Genomic DNA, 23,157 nt, shown 5'->3' with positions numbered 1-23,157 from the left:
GAAGGAAGCCTGCCGAAAAGAAGAGGAAAATATTAGAGACTTCTTTCTAAAAAAAAATCACCCAATACACCAATGGGTCGCTACTCACCTCCGAACATCCAACACTGCTGAAAGATCACTCATAGAAGAACCTGAAAGACAAAACAAGTTAGAAGAACTGAAACAGAGCTGGAAATCTAAATCATTACACGGTAGATTCTATGCTAGCCTACAACAAGAAGAAGTGGACAAAACAAAAACTCATACTTACCTCATGCAAGGATACCTGTACCCTCAAACTGAGGGAACACTAATGGCTATACAGGACCAGGTTATACCAACTAGGACATACGTTAAGCACATCATGCAACAGCAGATAGAGTCCACTAAATGCCGACTGTGCAACAATGCTGAAGAGACAATCCAGCACCTATCGTCAGGGTGCTCTCAGATCGCTGGAACGAAATACCTGGCCCGGCATAACGAGATGGGGAAAGTAGTCCACCAGCTGATATGCCTTCAAGAAGGACTCCTCCGATGCTTCACCCCACATCATTTGTATACTCCACAAGCGCTACTAGAAAATGATAACATCAAGATTTACTGGGACCTAACTATAGTCACTGACCGAGGAGTGGAGCACAATAGGCCTGATATGGTGGTGTGGAACAAAACCGAAACAACTGCTCTGATAATTGATTTTGCCGTGCCTCTAGACAATAACATAGCGAAAGCATATGGCGAAAAAATGATGAAATACGAAAGCCTTGCACGGCAAATGAGAGACATGTGGAAACTAAGATCTGTCAGAATAATACCACTAATCATAACCGCCAATGGACTGGTTCACCGGAAGACTGCTGCACACATCGAAGAACTGAAGCTGCCATCAAACACCTTAACGTGGATGCAAAAAGCCGTAATACTGGGAACAGTGGGCATAATCCGGCAAATCATATATCCCTACTAACAATTCCTAGTAGCACAGCTTACCCTTGGCCTACTGGCCCGGGTAAACTGGGAAATAACCCCACGAAAGTGTGAAGCAAAAAAAAAAAAAAAAATATATATATATATATATAATAACTATTGTTGTAAGAGCCAAAATAAATATATTGAATGAAATTTAAGGGTCTTTAGGCTCGGGTTTTGGGAGTAAATGATTGACTACTCTTTATTCTATGCCAAGCTTTCGCATTAATTTAATGCTTCTTCAGGGCTTCTGCAAAAGATCAATAAAATACAATTAATAAATAACAAATTTTAGAAAACAAACAAATTTACTCACTGAATGTGAGGTTTTACATGGATAACATCTGCCACAAACGGTGTAACTAATAAAAACAAAAAGTTATATTTTAATTTCATAGGAATTCTCCAAAAACACGTCAACTAAATCTATTTCACAAATTTAAAAACTCTTCCGGTTGATAATCTTATTTATACGCAATTTAGTAACCCTCATCTAAGATAACACAATAATGACATTTGATGGTTATGTTTCTGTTATTATAGAAAACTAGTCTCTCACTCCTCTATGTTCCCTGTCTTCTTTATTCATCTATTGGGCCGTCATAAAAAGGTTCCATTTTTATCCTCTCTAACAAATAACTGTATATAGAGCTTAATTTGTTCGTATCTGTCTTCTTATTTATGGTTTCATCTTCTTTGTTTATGTTAATCATTTCGTGAATCAATCTTTTTTGATAATTTCTCTCTGTTTTGAGTACCTCAACACCTTCAAAATTCACATGATGGTCCAGATTATGCGCATGCGCAGCCAATGCACATCTCTCTGGGTATTTTCTTATGTCCGATCTATGTAGCGCCACTCTACTTTTCAACCATTGGGAGGTATGTCCTATATAACATTTGTCGCAAGTCTCACATTTTATTTTATAAACGACATTACTTTGGAAGGATGTTGGAATGGGGTCCTTTATTTTGGTGTACAATAAAATAATATATATATATAATAAAATATATAATAAAATAGTAAAATTGAAATGGTATAGGAAGGACACACATTCAGACAAAATTATTCATTTCCACTCAGACCATGGCATAAATGTGAAAATTAACACAATAAACCAAATGAAAAGAAGAATATCAAAAATATGCCATAAATCATTCATAGATGAAGGACTAAAAAAATTACACCAGATTCTTAAAGAAAATGATTATCCTAACAGCATGATTAAGAAATTACTATATGCTAATGGTACCACTCAAAATGAACAAACAGAAGAACAAAATATGACAACAGATAGAACACATTATGCATCGTATCCAAATGTTACAAACTTGACAGGAAAATTGAAAAATGTGTTCAGAGAGGAAAACATCAAAATTGCAGTCCAAAATCAAAAAACGGTGAGGTCATTGTACACCAAAATAAAGGACCCCATTCCAACATCCTTCCAAAGTAATGTCGTTTATAAAATAAAATGTGAGACTTGCGACAAATGTTATATAGGACATACCTCCCAATGGTTGAAAAGTAGAGTGGCGCTACATAGATCGGACATAAGAAAATACCCAGAGAGATGTGCATTGGCTGCGCATGCGCATAATCTGGACCATCATGTGAATTTTGAAGGTGTTGAGGTACTCAAAACAGAGAGAAATTATCAAAAAAGATTGATTCACGAAATGATTAACATAAACAAAGAAGATGAAACCATAAATAAGAAGACAGATACGAACAAATTAAGCTCTATATACAGTTATTTGTTAGAGAGGATAAAAATGGAACCTTTTTATGACGGCCCAATAGATGAATAAAGAAGACAGGGAACATAGAGGAGTGAGAGACTAGTTTTCTATAATAACAGAAACATAACCATCAAATGTCATTATTGTGTTATCTTAGATGAGGGTTACTAAATTGCGTATAAATAAGATTATCAACCGGAAGAGTTTTTAAATTTGTGAAATAGATTTAGTTGACGTGTTTTTGGAGAATTCCTATGAAATTAAAATATAACTTTTTGTTTTTATTAGTTACACCGTTTGTGGCAGATGTTATCCATGTAAAACCTCACATTCAGTGAGTAAATTTGTTTGTTTTCTAAAATTTGTTATTTATTAATTGTATTTTATTGATCTTTTGCAGAAGCCCTGAAGAAGCATTAAATTAATGCGAAAGCTTGGCATAGAATAAAGAGTAGTCAATCATTTACTCCCAAAACCCGAGCCTAAAGACCCTTAAATTTCATTCAATATATTTATTTTGGCTCTTACAACAATAGTTATTAAATAGAAATGGGTTTCTTTGAAGACATCAGCAGGGATTATGGACATGAAACAACTAAGTACCTGAAAATCTGGAGTACAACGAACAACAAGATGGCATCGGCCGTAAACCGACGTATATTTCTTTTAGAATGCAGACGACAGGGAATTATTCCGAAACATATTACATCGAATTTAAAGAGTGTAATGAGTCTTTTCGATTATGACAACAATAGACTCAACAAGAAAATAAAACAATTCAATGACAAAACGATCAAAAAGATCCTCAATCTTGAATTAAGCCAAGTAAATCAGAAAGTAAACAAGTTGAAGAAATACACAGAGGAAATATCAAGAAAATTACAGAATTTACCGGAAAACATACTTGTGGAATACAAAAGAAGAATAAATATAGCATATAACAAGAAATTTCACAAAATCAAGGAAGATAACCTGAAGAAAATAAGAAACCTAAGCAGAGACAACATCCAATATATAAAAACACAAGAAAAATGGATAAAAAACCTATCAAAAAAACCAATACCGAAAACAGTACAAAACCTCCTATCCTTGGGCTCAAAGTTCAACGTTCCAACTACAAAAAAAGATGTAAATGTTAAAAATCTAATAGCAGACACCGAGTATATTCTCCAAGGCGTACAAAGTGAACAAAAGAATATTAAAAGAGCCAGAGTAACAAACATTATTACTAATTATTTACATAAAAATGTAGATAATAAAAACCCAACAAATGAATGGTTTAGAGAGACAAAAGAATTTCTAAAGAACAACGATGACCTTGTTGTTTTAAACAGTGACAAAGGTGGTACAACTGTCATTATGGATCATCAAATATACAAGGAAAAAATGAAAACTATACTTCATTCTAAGGACTTCAAAAAGCTATCTAGGGACCCAACAGAGAGCATTCAAAAAAAGTGCAATTCATACATTGAAACGTTAAAACGGAAGAAATATATAACACCAAAACAGGCCAAAGAAATGAAAACTTATAATGGAGTAGCACCTAAAATTTATGGAAATCCAAAATTACATAAGGAAGGACATCCACTAAGACCAATTATTTCTGGCGTAGATAGTCCAGTAAATTCACTGTCGAAGTTTATGGCGGATGCGCTAAAAAGTGCTTATAATACCGACAATAGATACTACGTCAAAGACACATTCCAGTATGCACAGGAAATTAATGACTTCGAGATACCAGATGACCACAGACTAATATCACTGGACGTTGTCAACTTGTTCGGAAATTTGGAAAAGAAAAAAATCATCGAAATTCTAAAGCTTAAGTGGGAAAATATAAGACCACACACGAACTTAGACATGAATTTATTTATGGAAATAATCACTTTTCTTCTTGAAAATAATTACTGCACGTTTCAGGGAGAATTTTATCAACAAATTTTCGGATGCGCGATGGGCTCAAAGTTGTCCCCTATTCTGGCACAGTATGTTATGGACCATCAGTTGGACTCAATCTTACCTAAATTACCATATACTGTTCTATTCGTAAAAAAGTTTGTGGATGACATCATGATGATAGTACCAGAAACATTTATTCAACTGACACTTGACTTGTTCAACTCGGTTTGTGTAGATTTACAGTTCACACTAGAAACAGAAGATCTCCATCACTCAGTACCCTTCCTAGACACTAGAGCATATAGACAAGATAAAATAGTAAAATTGAAATGGTATAGGAAGGACACACATTCAGACAAAATTATTCATTTCCACTCAGACCATGGCATAAATGTGAAAATTAACACAATAAACCAAATGAAAAGAAGAATATCAAAAATATGCCATAAATCATTCATAGATGAAGGACTAAAAAAATTACACCAGATTCTTAAAGAAAATGATTATCCTAACAGCATGATTAAGAAATTACTATATGCTAATGGTACCACTCAAAATGAACAAACAGAAGAACAAAATATGACAACAGATAGAACACATTATGCATCGTATCCAAATGTTACAAACTTGACAGGAAAATTGAAAAATGTGTTCAGAGAGGAAAACATCAAAATTGCAGTCCAAAATCAAAAAACGGTGAGGTCATTGTACACCAAAATAAAGGACCCCATTCCAACATCCTTCCAAAGTAATGTCGTTTATAAAATAAAATGTGAGACTTGCGACAAATGTTATATAGGACATACCTCCCAATGGTTGAAAAGTAGAGTGGCGCTACATAGATCGGACATAAGAAAATACCCAGAGAGATGTGCATTGGCTGCGCATGCGCATAATCTGGACCATCATGTGAATTTTGAAGGTGTTGAGGTACTCAAAACAGAGAGAAATTATCAAAAAAGATTGATTCACGAAATGATTAACATAAACAAAGAAGATGAAACCATAAATAAGAAGACAGATACGAACAAATTAAGCTCTATATACAGTTATTTGTTAGAGAGGATAAAAATGGAACCTTTTTATGACGGCCCAATAGATGAATAAAGAAGACAGGGAACATAGAGGAGTGAGAGACTAGTTTTCTATAATAACAGAAACATAACCATCAAATGTCATTATTGTGTTATCTTAGATGAGGGTTACTAAATTGCGTATAAATAAGATTATCAACCGGAAGAGTTTTTAAATTTGTGAAATAGATTTAGTTGACGTGTTTTTGGAGAATTCCTATGAAATTAAAATATAACTTTTTGTTTTTATTAGTTACACCGTTTGTGGCAGATGTTATCCATGTAAAACCTCACATTCAGTGAGTAAATTTGTTTGTTTTCTAAAATTTGTTATTTATTAATTGTATTTTATTGATCTTTTGCAGAAGCCCTGAAGAAGCATTAAATTAATGCGAAAGCTTGGCATAGAATAAAGAGTAGTCAATCATTTACTCCCAAAACCCGAGCCTAAAGACCCTTAAATTTCATTCAATATATATATATATATATATATATATATATATACAGGGTGAGTCTTTGACTTGTACATATATTTTAACCGAAGATTCTTGGGGTCAAAAGAAACACTTTTTTCATTTACCATTTTTTCCGATTCGGCCCTGTTAAAAAGATATAGCCATTTTAAATTTTCATAATGAGCTAATTCACCCCTGGTAACCGGAACACTGAAGTTTTCGCAAGTATAAGATATACAATTTGAACCTTGGAAATAAACTATTAAATTGAAAAAACCATTATAAACTCACTTTTAACATTCCATTTGTTGAACAAAGTAGTATTTTTAATACAATAAATGAGTTATTCCAATTTCACTGACGATAAAGATTAAATATTTTTCTCTTGATTTTCTATTTCATTTTCGATAATCATAACGAATTGAGCTCGCTACCACCCATATTAGCTTAGCTCTGATATTCATAATTCATATCCATTCATTTATTATATCGCATTTATAATATATCGTTGTTTATTTGATTTCGTACTAGAATTGCAATTTAACCTTACATTCTCAAATAAATAATATTCATCTGTGACAGTTCTAACACAGACTACTAGTCTGTGGTTTTAAGTTTGAACCTCAAATTTCGAGTGTTACAAATTTAAACACAACAGTTCGAATAATCTATGTTCTAACTTCTAACCTATAATCTAAAATATTCATTTAAAGTTTACGCTGTTATTGTCTTATGATATTATATTTGCATAAAATGAAAATCATCGAAGATTTGAAGAAACCCAACAGAATATTGAAGTTCCATACTTATTTTCAAGAAATTTAAAAACAATTTCCAAAATAATGGTGTGGATACAAAATAAATAAGTATGCATTCTGATAGAGAGTAATTCCTTTATGAAATGAAGCATTTGATTTGTGCCAACTATCTCATAAAAATAATGATCTGCATCAATATTTTTGAAGCCATTAGTGTGAAAATATGGAAATGAAGTTTTATGGCTCTGTAATCAATGGAAAATGTTAGACTCCACTTGTTATGAAATTTGTTCTATAATATGTACCTGCATTATAGCCAACTCTACTTGATTCATCTTGATTTCGCCATTGAAAATAAATAAGAAGTAATTAATATAAATATCCACAATTGAATATCCTGTTTCTTTCAACTCACCTATTTGTTTTCATATTAAAACAATTATGGCACTCTTGGAAGTATGTCAATCATATGCTTTAGGATGAATTTATGGAGTAGCAAAAGAATAAAAGTATTTAATCTCAATCACATGAAAATTTGTCTAGTATGTACTTAGAGGTATGTTTCGATGTGAGTTTGAATGACCACAAGAAGAATACAGTATTGTTCGATGGCAGTCTTTAGTGTGATATTGATTGTTGTCATTAAAATGGGACTATTTTTTGAAAACTTTTTTAAACATGGGCTTTATGGTAAATCTGGACTTTTCGAAATAGAATGTTGATTTTAATGAAGTATCTTATTATCTGAGCTGTGTCAAAGCTCAATAATTTGTAATCAAATAGAAGAGTTGAGGTGAGCTTATTCAAATAACTTCATTTTCAAACTAAGTTGGCTAGTACTTCAATTCTAAAATCTGAGACATGACATCATAGTAAATATTCATTTCTGAGGTTTTTTTTTCCACAACAGAAACGAAGTTGCATTTAGCCAAAGTACCCAATTTTTTGAATTTCACAGATAATTTTTTTTTTTTAAGATCAAGTTACTCGAAAACGGCGCTTTGTACGAGAAAATATGAGGAATACTTTTATTTTTCAAATTAGCCAAATATTCTTCAATGAACGTTCAAATTAATTTTAAGAATTGGGTTCTTAGATTTTCTGGTATTTTTATGTGATGTAATGTTCATAATGAAGAAACTGAAAGATGTGTAGGGAATCTTGTATTCGGAGAAGATGTATCACATCAAGGAAAAGCTATATTCCAAAAATCATTTCCTTCAATAAAACCATTTACGAGATATAGCCGAAAATCACATTTTTTATCGATTTTCAACAGCCTGTATCTTAGTAACCGGGCCGAATCGGAAAAAACTATAAAGGAAAAAAGTGTTTCTTTTGACCTCAGGAATCTTCGGTTAAAATATATATACAAGTCAAAGACTCACCCTGTATATATATATATATATATATATATATATAGTTACTAAGGTTTCCTTTATTTGGATGTGTCAGGTTTTTAATGATGATATTTGTTTCATATAAGATATTTAATTAGACGTTTCGGAGAGTCTCTCCTTCTTCAGTAATGATAATAAAAATTAGATTGTTCACAATATACAAATTAATTAAAATTGAGCCTTCAATTTCTCGTCAAATTACAATGTTCAGATCTATCAATACCTGAGTATATTTATATTAATATCGTTCATGTTCTAGTAACAGTGCCTCTTTGTGAAGTTTTACAAATAAATAAAGTTAAGTGCAATAACAAAGTATTATTGGGCCATTCTACGAGTTCTAGAGCTACTCTAAAAAGCTGCCCTGGTGTCAGGAGAAATCTTTTTAAAAATTTAAATCCAGCCAATAGGAATACGATAATATACTCTATATCCAAAGATTTTAAATTGATTATTTAAATGGTTATTATTGCGTGATCGTTGATTCTTCCACTACAATTTTCATATGGATGTTATCTGTTAATACAAATAGTCAAAACTATTTGAAGTGCAGTAGGAGAATATTCAGAAAAATAAATCGTTGCTTTTTTGTATATCCCTATGTATAACAATTACGTTATCATTGATGATTCTTCCACTTGAAGGCCCTTATTGATGTTATCTATGGAATCGTAAATGGTCAAAACAAATGGTTGCTTTTATTATTATCTTTTTTAGTAAATCTCATATTTCTGTTTGATCGGTGATGACTGTTTAACCAGAATGCTTGTATTAAAATTAACTATAGACACATTTTATTTAAACAATACAACTAAAAGATTATTTAATATTCTTCTCTGTGATATGACGGCAAGTCTAGCGAGAAAAGTATAAACAAACTACAACCTACTAATATAAAACATAAAAACAGCAAAAATGTCCATAATAGAAAATGAAATGAAAAATAAAAATAACAAGCATTATGAGAAAATATGAAATGCAATTTACAACGTACGAAAGTAAAACTTAAATATAACCTAAATATACAAAAAATATAAACAATAGAAAATGAAATGAGATTTACTTCCTCATCGGATAAATTTATTACTGTCCAATCGAGAAAAGGACGGAAACCAAATATCGGAACCGAAAAAACAGAGAATACAACATTCAAATCTGTGAAAGCCAACAAGAAAATGAAAAAGCTATGAATGTTCATTCCTCATATAAATGAAAGTCTGGAGGAAGAAGAAATAAGGAAGTACATAGCGATCAGGGAAAAAATAAAGCTAGATCAGGTATCTGTCAGAAAATCAGAAGCGAGAAACCAGGAGAATCTCAAGTCTAAATGTGTATGCCCTGGCGCCCCACTTACAATGAAGGAGGATTTGTACAAAGATGAACTTTGGCTAGCAGGAATCAAATACATGGTTCCATAGGTGTAGTGTTAGTACTCCTGTTAATATTTTATATATCATTGGTAGACACGTGATTGGTCTGTAGTTCTTTGGATCACTATTTTTTGTTCCTTTAGGTAACATGTGTGTTATGCCAAGTGTGATATGTTCAGGCATTATCGAACGATCCACAAGTGCTTCTTGAGAAATTCTGGCCAGAGGTTTGTGCGTCGCGGTGTAGTTTTCCCACCAGTAATTTTGTATCCCATCGGGTCCTGGTGCAGACCAGTTGCTTGATTTTTGATTGTAGTCTTAATGTCTTGTTCAGTTATAGTCACTTGCTCCATGACGTATTTGTCTGTGTCCTTTTCTGCTTCTCGGATCCAGAAAGCCTCGTCGTCATGCTGTTCTCTTCGACTCCAGCGAAGGGTGCACCCATGAGATCTCCACTTTCTCCAGCCATCGCTGATATTTACATGGAAGATTTTGAAACCAACGCCATCGAATCGTTCCAGCTAAAACCTACTTGCTGGCTTCGATATGTGGACGATGTCTTCGTCATATGGCCTCATGGACCCGAAACTCTCCAAGACTTCTTTGATCATCTGAATAATATAAATGTCCATATCAAATTCACTATGGAAGTTGAAACCAACAACTCACTCCCTTTTCTTGATGTCCTCGTAGCGAAATACAACGATTCCTTCACACACACGATTTACAGAAAACCAACCCACACAAACCGCTACCTGAATGCAAGGTCACACCATCACCCGTCTCAAATCAACTCCGTATTGAACTCCTTAATCCATAGATCCATAAAACTGACAGATAACCTACATATTCAAAAAGAAATCAACATCCTTCAAACCGCCCTACAACAGAATGGCTACAACAGTCAACAAGTTCAGAAAGCCATCAACCGACATCAGACCCATACACAACAGTCCAAAAATCCTCCAGAAAATTTCCCTCATAAAGCTTTTCTACTTTTTATCAAAGGTGTCACTGACAAAATCAGTCGCATACTACGAAAACAGGATATAAAAACAGTTTTCACAGCCGATAACAAAATTTCCAAATTTCTTCGAACACCAAAGGATACGATCGATAACGAGTCTCAAGGAGTATACGAGATACCATGTTCCGCATGTCCTAGAACATACATAGGACAAACCAACAGACGTATAACTAACAGAGTATATAAGCACCAACTCGCAATACGCCAAGGAGATCCAACATCTGCCCTATTCATACACTACTCTGAAACAGGACATAACGATGATTTTGAGGGATGTAAGACCATCTCTGCAGAGAGAACCCTCACATGTAGGATAATCCGTGAAGCACTCGAGATCGAAAAACGACACAATTGCCTCAACAAACGGGATGATGGTCAAAGATTACCCAACACTTGGAAACCTTTGATTTCCCGTCTCATGGCAACACATCGATCGATAACCCAGCCCCCGACAACAACCCGATCGACAGTTCAGCTTCATACCACCCGTACCAGGCTCCCAGTTGCCACCCGTTCGATAACAACCCGATCGATGACTCGAAGTCACGTGACATCACCATCGGTTCCTGCACAATCGATGACAACTCGATCGACAACAAACCGATCGAAAACGGCTCGATCAATGACAGCTCGATCGATGACGACTCGATCAATGACTGGAGGCTGCCTAGCAACTGCGCAGCCGGCTCCTGCGCGGCCTCCATCACGTGGGTCACCTCCTTCTACTGTAAATACAGGACCTCTCGTGGTGAACGTTCAGTAGCCTCGAAGGACGGAAGATAACCACACCTACGAGAATACTCTTGTTGATGATACCTGGGGAGTAGGCAGATTGAGACCCCGGCGTAAAGTCACCGGTTCTTGAGAATGGCTCCAAAATCGGAGCCGAAACGTCGAACACGACAAAATATTAGACGCGGTCCAATCCAGAACACACAAAGTTCAAAAATATATATATATATATATATATATATATATATATATATATTTTTTTTTCCTTTCACACTAACGTGGGATATGTATGATTATTCGGGCCGGCTGACCAAGAGTAATCATTTTGTCAGTGAGGGAAGATTGCCTGGCGTATGATGCCGACCGTCCCCAGTATAACCGCCTTCTGCATCCATAGAATTGTGTTCGAGGGCAGATTCATTTCTCGGAGGTGCTCTGTCGTTTTTCGGTGGACCAGCCCATTGCTGCTGATGACCAAGGGTTTTATCTCGACTTTATCTAAGTGCCACATGCTCTTCATTTGCCGTGCCAGCGGCTCGTATTTTGATATCTTTTCCCCTTTTATTTATATATATATATATATATATATATATATATATATATATATATATATATATATATATATATATATATATATATATATAGTTATAAGTATGATAAGGGGTGTGGGAAAATTGATAAGTGTTATAATTTCACTCTTCTTTATTTCATTTAGTCGACGTTTCGATCCCGATGGGGACCTTCTTCAGGACTCTACAATAGCAATAGAAAACAGTCAAAAACATGGCAATCACAAAACATGTAAAAATAGTACATACCGAAATACAGAGTTGTAAAGATCTTATTTGAACACAAATCAATAGCTCTCAAGAAAGCAATGAACAAGAACATCAACAAATTTAGCGAAAAAAGATCTGATATTTCGTTAGCACAAGAGTAGAAATCAATTATCATATGTAAATAAGGTAAACAGAAAAATCAACAAAATGAGAGGTTGTCAAAAATGTTGTCAACCAGACTTGCCACAGAATACACGCACATGACAATTGAAACATAGAATAGCATTAAATCACACTTGGTCGCAGTAATTCACTCTCACCGAACTCAGAACAAATGCGATTATTGAAAGACTCCATGAACCGAATCCAATCCCCTCTCACAGAAATAGTCCGGAACACAGATTTCATTATTACGTTAGTTCTGTGATTATACCAGATAGAATATTGAAATTCCTAGCACTGGGCCCCAGATTCGGCATTGATATTCCTTTGAAGGAGGTTTCCATGTCGGGACTGTTGGCAGATGTAGAGAGCATTATAGACCTTAATGATAGACTGTCAGATGAGGGGAAGAACATCAAACGTTCCCAAGCTGCTAATATTATAACCAACTACATCAAACCTGGAAAAAGGACTAATAATGTTTTCCAGAGAGAATTTTACCACTGTAAGAGGTACCTAAGTCAACATCAAGAATTGCTTGTGTTACGGGCTGATAAAGGCAATGTTACGGTATTGATGGATAAGGATCAGTACATAGAGCTCTCCAACACAATTTTGCTCAATGAACAATATTACCAACTTCTTCCTAACAGAGATCCATCCATTACAATACAAGGTAAATGTAATGCATTGATTAAGCGATGGGTCAGTGAGAGCCACATAACACAAGTACAAGGTAAATTACTGTACATTTATAATTCAGTTCCCGCTAGATTCTACGGTTTACCAAAAATCCACAAACCCATTCTTGCCTTGAGACCAATAATATCATCTGTCAACACCCCCACTTCCAAACTGTCAGTTTTTGTTTCAGACATCCTGTCTAAATATCTTTCTTCCACCAGAAGTAGATATTTTATTGAAGATTCCTTTGCTTTTGCCCAATGTGTGAATGGTTTCCAGTTACCTGTTGATTATGTCCTGATCAGCCTGGACGTTGTATCTCTTTTCACCAACATTCCTGTAGAGTTGGCAGTCTCAGCTGTTGAGAACAAGTGGGATACTATCAAAAACCACACTAGTCTACCAAAAGAAGAATTCATATATGCCATTAAGTTCCTGTTTTCTTCTAACTATTTTCTTTTTAATGGTAGGTTCTTCAAACAGGTGCTCGGTTCCCCTATGGGTTCCAACTTCAGTCCGTCCATTGCTGAAGTAGTAATGGATTTCCTTCTGGACTGCATTCTTGTTAGCATTCCTTTTCACATTCCTTTCATCAAGAAATATGTTGATGATCTAATATGTGCTGTACCTAAAGACCAGGTTGCTTTCGTTCTAAACAGGTTCAACAGTGAACATGAAAGTATACAGTTTACGTTGGAGGAAGAAACAGCGAGTGGTGTCCCATTCCTGGATACAAGGGTGATTCGAACACCGGAAAATAGGCTGATTCTGGATTGGTACCGAAAGCCAACAAGTTCAGGGAGATACTTACACTATTTTTCCAATCATCCACATGGACAAAAGGTAAACATGATTTTAGGATTGAAGAATCGCATCGAAAAAGTTGCCCATCCAATTCTAAGGCAGCAGAATCTGAGGTTATTGTTACAATTGATGCTAGAGAATGGATACCCAAAGAGGTTGTTGTCCAGATTGATATACAATACCACTCCTTCGAGACAGCCAACGAATGGAGAGAGGGGCGCATCCACCACTGTGGACACTGAGAACGTAGATAGAATTCTTTACTCTTCTATTCCCCTAATAAATGGTATGACTAATGCATTAATTAACCTCCTAAAGACCACACAAATTAAATTGATTCCGAAATCTTATTTTAAAATTGACAGACTATACAGTCGAGTGAAAGATAGGATGACTGTTGATAATATGAGTGGTGTGGTGTATTGTATTCCATGTTCAATATGTAGTGAGGTGTATATTGGTCAGACATCTCAGCTTTTGAAGAGAAGGATTGCTCAACACAAGAGCGACATCAAGAATCCAAATAAGATTTGTGCCCTAGCAGACCATACCCGGGACAAAGATCACCCAATGGATTATGATTCCACCAAAATTCTTGAATGTGCAGTTAGTGGAAAGAAAAGATGTTTCTTAGAGATGTACCATATTAAACGACACACTTGTTCTATGAATTACAGAAGGGATGTAAACAATATTAGCTCCATCTATACTTATTTGATTCATTATGACCAGTTTGGTGGCAGAGAATTGGACGGATCAAATGGAATGAATATTTTCACAAGTTCTACAGTCGGGATAACGTAATAATGAAATCTGTGTTCCGGACTATTTCTGTGAGAGGGGATTGGATTCGGTTCATGGAGTCTTTCAATAATCGCATTTGTTCTGAGTTCGGTGAGAGTGAATTACTGCGACCAAGTGTGATTTAATGCTATTCTATGTTTCAATTGTCATGTGCGTGTATTCTGTGGCAAGTCTGGTTGACAACATTTTTGACAACCTCTCATTTTGTTGATTTTTCTGTTTACCTTATTTACATATGATAATTGATTTCTACTCTTGTGCTAACGAAATATCAGATCTTTTTTCGCTAAATTTGTTGATGTTCTTGTTCATTGCTTTCTTGAGAGCTATTGATTTGTGTTCAAATAAGATCTTTACAACTCTGTATTTCGGTATGTACTATTTTTACATGTTTTGTGATTGCCATGTTTTTGACTGTTTTCTATTGCTATTGTAGAGTCCTGAAGAAGGTCCCCATCGGGATCGAAACGTCGACTAAATGAAATAAAGAAGAGTGAAATTATAACACTTATCAATTTTCCCACACCCCTTATCATACTTATAACTATTGTTGTATATTGGGAATTAAAATTGTTGATATATATATATATATATATATATATATATATATATATATATATATATATATATATATATATATATATATATATATATATATATATATATATATATATATATATATATATATATATATATATATATATATATATATATATATATATATATATATATATATATATATATATATATATATATATATATATATATATATATATATATATATATATATATATATATATATATATATAACTTAGATGCAGTAATGGTCGATTCCCTTAGAAATCATTCTATATATATTCTATATATATATATATATATATATATATATATATATATATATATATATATCTTAATATATATATTTCTTGTGTGCGTGTGTATGTGACTGAACTCCTCCTAAACGACTGGACCAATTTTGATGAAATTTTTTGTGTGTGTTCGTGGAGATTCGAGAATGGTTTAGATTTACAGTTTGGTCTACTGGAAAATGTTTTTTCAATTAATTTCTTATTTATAAGGAGTTGTTGATTTTGGAATGTCAAACGATGACATTTTGTGGCTTAGACATAGAAAATCCGTGTTTTTCTCACGGCCAATTGTACGTTGCGTGTTCCAGAGTTGGAAAACCATCGAGTTTGTTTGTTTATACTCCTCATGGACTAACTAAAAATATTGTACATCCAATGGCATCACGATAAATTAAGTTTTTGTAAATTAAAAAAAAATAAATATATATGTTATAAAATGTTTTGAGTGCAAGCTTTTTCACCTTTCATTAAAATGAGTTAAAGTTTTCATTTACGATGCTGTTATTTATTTAACAAAGTAATAACTTTTCAATAATAATTTTCATCAAAGCGGTCCAGATTGTTTCAGCTCATTAAAAAAAGTATGAAATTAAAGACGTGTGTACAGGACAACGTCTGTCGGGTCCGCTAGTATATATATATATATATATATATATATATATATATATATATATATATATATATATATATATATATATTCGGTTCAATGTTATTTACCTGCTTTTTAATAGTTACTAAGGTTTCCTTTATTTGGATGTGTCAGGTTTTTAATGATGATATTTGCATCCATATTCCAAGAACTGATATAATTACAAGAAAAGAGTCCATGACTCAAAAACAATGATTGAAAAAAATATTCTTTCAACGATTCCAAAGGTTATTATTGGAAATAATACATATATAAATGCATGTTATTAAAATAAGCATTTCAAGAAAAATGAAAATTGTACTTGAGGCTGTTTAATTGCCATTATTCTTGTTATTTTTTTTTTCATTGAAAGTTTTATTTCAGGGAGGAATAAGAAATTGGGTTTAACTGGTAGAAAATCCCGAGATGTGGGTATTTTGAGCACTAGTAAGTTGTATGCTCTAGGGGATAAAATATTCGCTTTCACTCCACAGGTGAGTTAAAACTTTTGAATGGATAAATTCAATAACTCCTATACTTTCTCTGAAAATATAGTTCACAGATATGTCCAAATATTACATTGCATCTGACTATGAACTCATGATAGATATGTGCAAGAGTGAAATTAACTTTTTGAAGTCAAGTTGGCAGAATATGCTTGGAAGACCTCTTGTTACTATTGTCTGTAGAAGAATCCAATTAGGTATTTTGAGTATTATTTTTTGCATATTCAAAATGATGCAATATGGAATTGTTTAAAGCAGAATTGCAAATCTTTCAGTTCCATATTTCACAAATTATGATGTCATTATTCATTGTGTCTTATTGTTAATTTATGCAATGATACTAATTGAAGTACTAACTTGATAAGTTATTAAGGGGGATATTTTTTTGATTTCATTCACTTATGAATGGATAAATTACAATTACTGTTGATGTGATATTTCTACTCATCGATTCTGAGTATATGCGATAGGAGTATTGTTTACAAATTTCTGCTTGTTTATTTTTAAACCAATTCTGTTCTTACTGAGCAATATATACATTAAATATAGAACCCTCAATGTTGGAAAACTACATCAAATTTTGGTCAATAATTCGATGTGTAAATCCAAAAAAATAAGAAATCATCTACCATAATTAAAAAATTTGAAGTCTCAAAAATAATTAACAGGCTGACGTCGTTTCCTCGAGTAATCTTCGAGCGCCAGGTATTCTTTCGAAAGGAAGAAATAGCAAACCTCCTAGGGTAACTTTCAGTCGAAGACAGGGTCCTGCGCTACCTAGGCTGGTAGCGATAAAGAAGAAATAAAAATCTTGTTTTCTAATAATTTGCTATGACAAACCTCCATGTGAAATCTCGGCGTAGTCCTAAGTTAAGCGTGAGGGTGGTTGTACCATACGTTGCGATGGGTGTCCCATTGGCTGCTGATAGAACGAAGTCCGACTTCTCTCTTCTACCGTTGATTGAACTTCGTGGAAAGACGCACAGATCTGCTCCACTGTCGACCAGAAACTGCAACTTGCAGTCCCTATCGATGATGAACAGGAGGCGCTTCGATGGGCTGGGATCACTGGCCACCCCTAGTGAAGGCCCCCCTTGTTTCCCGAGGTGTAGTTGAAGGGCTGTCTGCACCTAGCGAACCTGACTCAAAATCTCCAATGACACCAGCACTTGGCGTCGATTGCCTGTCGGCCTCGACTTGGACTCTTGGACGATGCTGGCATCGGTCTCTGTATTGTCTCTCCGGGATCGATCTGCTTGGGCTGTTAGTTCGGCTTTCAGGGCTGCTATCTCCTGGTGGAGACCTAGTGTGAGCTGTGCTAACTTAGCACTGATGATAGCCTCCATGCTGGTCGTCTCGTTTACCAGTTGTACTGGAGGTTAGAATGCTTCCATGATGTGGTCTGCGTGGACGGCTAAGTCTTGGAGGCTGCTGTATTTCATAATGGCCAACGTCACCTGGACACTCCTGGGTAGACGGTTGATCCATAGAGTTTTCATCAGGCTCTCTGGAACGGCTGGATCAGCAAGGCCCTGTGAATGGCGAAAAAACTGTGAGGGTTTACGGTCTCCCATTTCTTCTTGCTCCAGGAGGCGTCGGGTCTTCTCCTCTAGTGTGGCACTCGGACGTCGAATCAGATCCGTTCTCAATTTGTAGTAGGCCTCCTCGGTAGGTAGATTCATAATGATGTCCTTCACCTCCGTTGCATATTTGGCTGGTAGGGCATTCACTATATAACCAAACTTAGTACGGTTCTTTGTCACCCCCGCGCTGTGGAAACTTCCTTCGGCCATGGCAAACCATAACTCGGGACTCTTGATACCTGAGCTTCTTGTGACATTTTCCTTCGGGATTCGCTTCCTCTTCAAATCACGTCGGGGTCACCAATTTGTGGGTTGTGGTCCTTATACTGTGACTAACGAGTAGTTCACGGCCAAGAACAAATAAGAGGAATAAAAGAAAAGGATAAACACTTATTCAATTTATTTTCAACCCACGAAAATAGTATGAAGAAGATTTTTGTCTAATCGTTTTTTAAGGGTCGCTGGTCACTCTGAACTCAATTGAATTATTCGCCCTGAAATACCGATTTTTATGGGCATTCAGGCTGTTTTCCATTCGATCGTGAGCAAGGTCTTTTTTCAGATCCCTTAGGAGTGTGGTTTTGATAATTCCAAGTTTTTACACCGAATTCTTCCGTTAATAGGATTTCTGTTCGAAATTCAACTTTCGGACTTATTTCGAATATTTTCGAGGGAATTGATAGATTCCCTACAATTCTATACAAAGGTAAACTAAATATTTACTGGGCTTATTTTGAAGCTAGTCCCGACTACAAGCACTTCTACTTGATCGTGTTGTATTTGCCAGTCAGGACTATAGACCTAAAATAACATGGACTCGTCCTGACGTGGCTTCTACTCGCTAGGCTTTGCGGACTATCAAGAAGAGAGAGGTGTTGTGAAGGATGGAATAATTAATGGCAAAACATACGAATTGGCTATGGAAATAACGCGTGTTTAAATTTTCTTGAGTTATTCAGATGAGAATAGTATTGAAATAGCTAAATGGCTACGGCAATAAAGCCTTTTAAATTGTTTTAAAATGAAATATTGAGATATTCGGATGAGAATAGTATTGAAATAGCCTAATATATAGCTATGCGAATAACGCATTTTTAATTTCTTTTTAAGAATAATATTGTGATATTATGATGAGACTAGTATTGAATTAGCTGAATAAATCACATGTAGCAACTGTATGATACAGACTTTCATGATATAATTTTTTTTTAGAAAAAGGCGAATTTAATTGAGTGCTATCTCGAAGAAAATATTCCATTCAAAATGGTTTATAGGTAGTTTTTGTATTATTCAAAGACATATTATTGTCATATTTTTTTTAGAGGACAGAATTATATGCAGTATTGAATCAACTTAAACAGTATTCAGGTTGCCCTGGACAATCCGAACAAAAAGAAATTACCCGGCGAACTTCTCAGTATGAACAAGAATCGACAAGTTTGACACATGCCCCGGGAGGCATGTGCCGAATCAAACTAATGTTTTTGGTGCCGCACTAACTTTAAGACTCAACACATGCCCCCGGGGATACGTGCCGCAGTGAACGTGTTTTAAATTTTATATCTGTTGTCTCAAGAAAAAATAGCCTTAATATTTTCAACAAATAGACTGAGGAAATAGTGAGTGTTATTGGGGATGAAAGTGCTATACTTTTCCTATCAAAAGAGGACATTTCAGTCTTACGTTCCAAAAGTTTACATCTTCCTTTACTCTGGCGGTGTAAAAAATTAGTGCAAATTTTATACAAGGGTTTATTATTTTACCTTTTTTCATCATCACATATAAAGGGTGTTTTTTAGAGCTATAGAACTTTAAATTGCAAGATAATCTTGTGGCATTACATTTTAAATATGATTTCTGGCATATGACCGCCACAGCTGGCTCGGATGTAGTCCAATCTGGACGTCCAATTTTCGATGACTTTTTCCAACATTTGTGGTCGTATATCGGCAATAACACGGCGAATGTTGTCTTCCAAATGGTTAAGGGTTTGTGGCTTATCCGCATAGACCAATGACTTAACATAGCTCCACAGAAAGTAGTCTAGCGGTGTTGAATCACAAGATCTTGGAGGCCAATTCACAGGTCCAAAACATGAAATTAGGCGGTCACCAAACGTGTCTTTCAATTCGATAGTGGCACGAGCTGTGTGACATGTTGCGCCGTCTTGTTGGAACCACAGCTCCTGGACATCATGGTTGTTCAATTCAGCAATGAAAAAATTTGTAATCATGGCTCTATACCGATCACCATTGACTGTAACGTTCTGGCCATCATCGTTTTTGAAGAAGTACGGACCAATGATTCCACCAGCCCATAAGGCGCACCAAACAGTCAGTTTTTCTGGATGTAACGGTGTTTTGACATACACTTGAGGATTAGCTTCACTCCAAATGTGGCAGTTTTGTTTGTTGACGTAGCCATTCAACCAGAAGTGCGCTTCATCGCTAAACAAAATAAAATGGACGTAGTGCGCGATACGTATTCCGCACAGAACCATTATTTTCGAAATAAAATTGCACTATTTGCAAGCGTTGTTCAGGCGTGAGTCTATTCATGATGAATTGCCAAACCAAACTGAGAATAAATCACTTGACAGCTGTTAAATCGGTCGCCATCTTGAACAGTAATGCCAACTTAAAGTTATATACCTCGAAAAAACACCCGTTACAAGCACATATGGAAAAAATATATAATAGATATCAATACAAACGAATTATGATGAAAATCTGACGGAGAGATTCGAATCATAGCTTTGAAACTTGAACAACATGGTCATAAATTCATAACTCCGAATCTATAAAGCGTAGGAATTTGCTCTATATTATTCATTATCATTGTATTAACACATGTTCTTAATATCATAATTGTATGGTTCCTTCCTTCAAATCTTTGGTTCCATAGAGATTGACATAATAGCCCCCTGTTTTGAATTGATTACTATACATTACGGCTGTGGCATTAGAATTGTAGTCTTTACACCTCATTGCCATCACCCATTTCATTTAATTTCTCGAAAACCAGTGAAAATATTTAATAAGATAAACGATACATCACTTCTTGTTTTCTTACCTATTATAATGTCCCGTCCAACCCTTTTAAGGATCTAACAACACAATTATAAGCTGCACACGAAGCAGATATACTTGAAAGTCTTTATTAGTGCTGAAATAATCAGAAGAATTAAAACAAATACTTAGTAAATCGTTAAGGAATCTGTAATCTCCTCAAGAAAACACACATAATCAATTCACCAACCCATGTTTTGCCATTATCTATACTATCCTTGTCACAATACAACGATAGCAATGGTCTCTCTCTAACGCCCAGTTCATATTATTCTATGTGTATGGCCAGGACAGAATGAGAAGTATAATACGGGAATTACGGGAGTAGCCAGGTTTCAGTTTCAAATTATCGACTGCGACTTCGCGAAGGTTGGTCGACAGTTATGCTGCAAACCAGCTCGCCTGTTTTTATTTTACTATGGTGATATCCTCACATTTTGAGGGGGTTTGTCTTCAGTACAACGAATAGTCTGTCGAGTAAAGGAATAATGTCGTCCACGAATTCATTTTAATTTTCTGTCAGTATTCACAACGATTCTAAAAAGCAATTTCCTTTTCAAGTATAACATCAGTTGTATTGGTTTCTGATACATCCACAGTCATGTCACACCATTGAGTTAGTAGTTTCTCAAATGCTGTTGCGAAACTACTTTAAATTTAGAGTAAAAACTTTAAATTTGAAATACATACTGTGTTTTAATTGAAGCATTTGTGATTGATATATTTGTGTTGAATTTCAATTCGTAAATCAATTTTCAATTCGAAAATATTACACTCTTAACGGTTTTCGTATTATCAATAATGATGTTGGCGCAGTATCGGCACACGTCCATTCCGTACGACATCTCGACAATCTTGTAATGGAGTTGTAGGTTAGAAATTCCATATCGAAATATCAAATATGGAAGATTTAATAAAATTGACATGATTCACTCTTCAAAAAGAAACCAACAGATGATGAAATTTTTATAATTATTCTCAATTAGGTCATTCAGATTTTATAGTATGTTTATTGTTCAACATTATTTTTGCCTTCAAACTGATAACTAAAAACTGATACTAAAAATAAAATTTTCTATTCTAATTTTGTTCATTTTTTTTGCTAACCAGTTTGCTTTCTGTTATGTTTTGGTGTGATGTGCATGCTTGTCCCTTGGCCCTTAAGAATTTTGACATGGATGAATATTATACTAGTTATGATTCTGCCCTGTTGGTTGACAAAATTATGACCCATTTTGCCTTCTTGAGTATGAATTGGAAACACATGCTTGGCAGACCTACCATCATATTGGTCGCTACACAAAACCATTTAGGTAAAATATCGAACATTTTCATTTGGCGGAAGCATGACTTCTGTATTGATTAATTCAATATTTTTACCTCAGTATCGTAATGTTTCATATCATTCCATTTCAGATGACGGAAAAATACCTCTTGCTATGATAACAACCATGAAAAAATTGAAATCAGGCTATATAAGTGGCACAAGAGTGACCCTGGGAAATTTATCAGAATTTCTCAATACAAGTTGCATAACAAACTTGAGTTTTTTAGGGTGCCAAGAAGACGGCCTTCCGGATAGTAAGTTTTACAGTTGAAATAAGAAAAAAAATTTGAATTCTGTAAATTTTTTAGAATTGAATCCCCAAGTTCAAAATTACTTGGAAGATCATCTTTTCAAATCGTTGTCCTCCAGATCGTCAATTTTGGAAACGCCAGCCGGTGGAAAATCAAAAGCAAAACATCTGAAGAGAAAGATGTCAATTAGAGGAGCAGTTAAGAAAACTAGATCTATAAATATTGATGGTGAGAAAGTTTTTTGAGGAATATGTGCCAGTAGAGAGATATCTTGTATTCAC

At 34.7% G+C, this 23,157-nt stretch overlaps 1 protein-coding gene across 5 annotated transcripts in view; it reads left to right on the top strand.

Moving 5' to 3' along the window:
* LOC123684840 (probable phosphorylase b kinase regulatory subunit alpha) overlaps positions 1-23,157 on the top strand; it is a 137,916-nt gene that overhangs the window by 69,665 nt on the left and 45,094 nt on the right. For 3 of the 5 annotated variants that reach the window (XM_045624312.1, XM_045624310.1, XM_045624314.1), the window contains 4 exons: positions 16,526-16,635; positions 16,697-16,844; positions 22,715-22,879; positions 22,934-23,104. The exons of 1 other annotated variant lie outside the window; for it this stretch is intronic. In XM_045624312.1, coding sequence (XP_045480268.1) covers positions 16,526-16,635; positions 16,697-16,844; positions 22,715-22,879; positions 22,934-23,104 — 594 coding nt within the window. Of the gene's footprint in view, positions 1-16,525; positions 16,636-16,696; positions 16,845-22,463; positions 22,612-22,714; positions 22,880-22,933; positions 23,105-23,157 lie in introns of all 5 variants that reach the window. One more of the 5 variants, XM_045624311.1, reaches the window with a different exon arrangement.

This window comes from Harmonia axyridis, chromosome 7 (genome assembly GCF_914767665.1).
Source record: "Harmonia axyridis chromosome 7, icHarAxyr1.1, whole genome shotgun sequence".
NCBI lineage: Eukaryota > Metazoa > Arthropoda > Insecta > Coleoptera > Coccinellidae > Harmonia > Harmonia axyridis.
The sequence above is the reverse complement of the archived record's forward strand: the minus strand, read 5'-3'. Positions and strand labels throughout refer to the sequence as shown.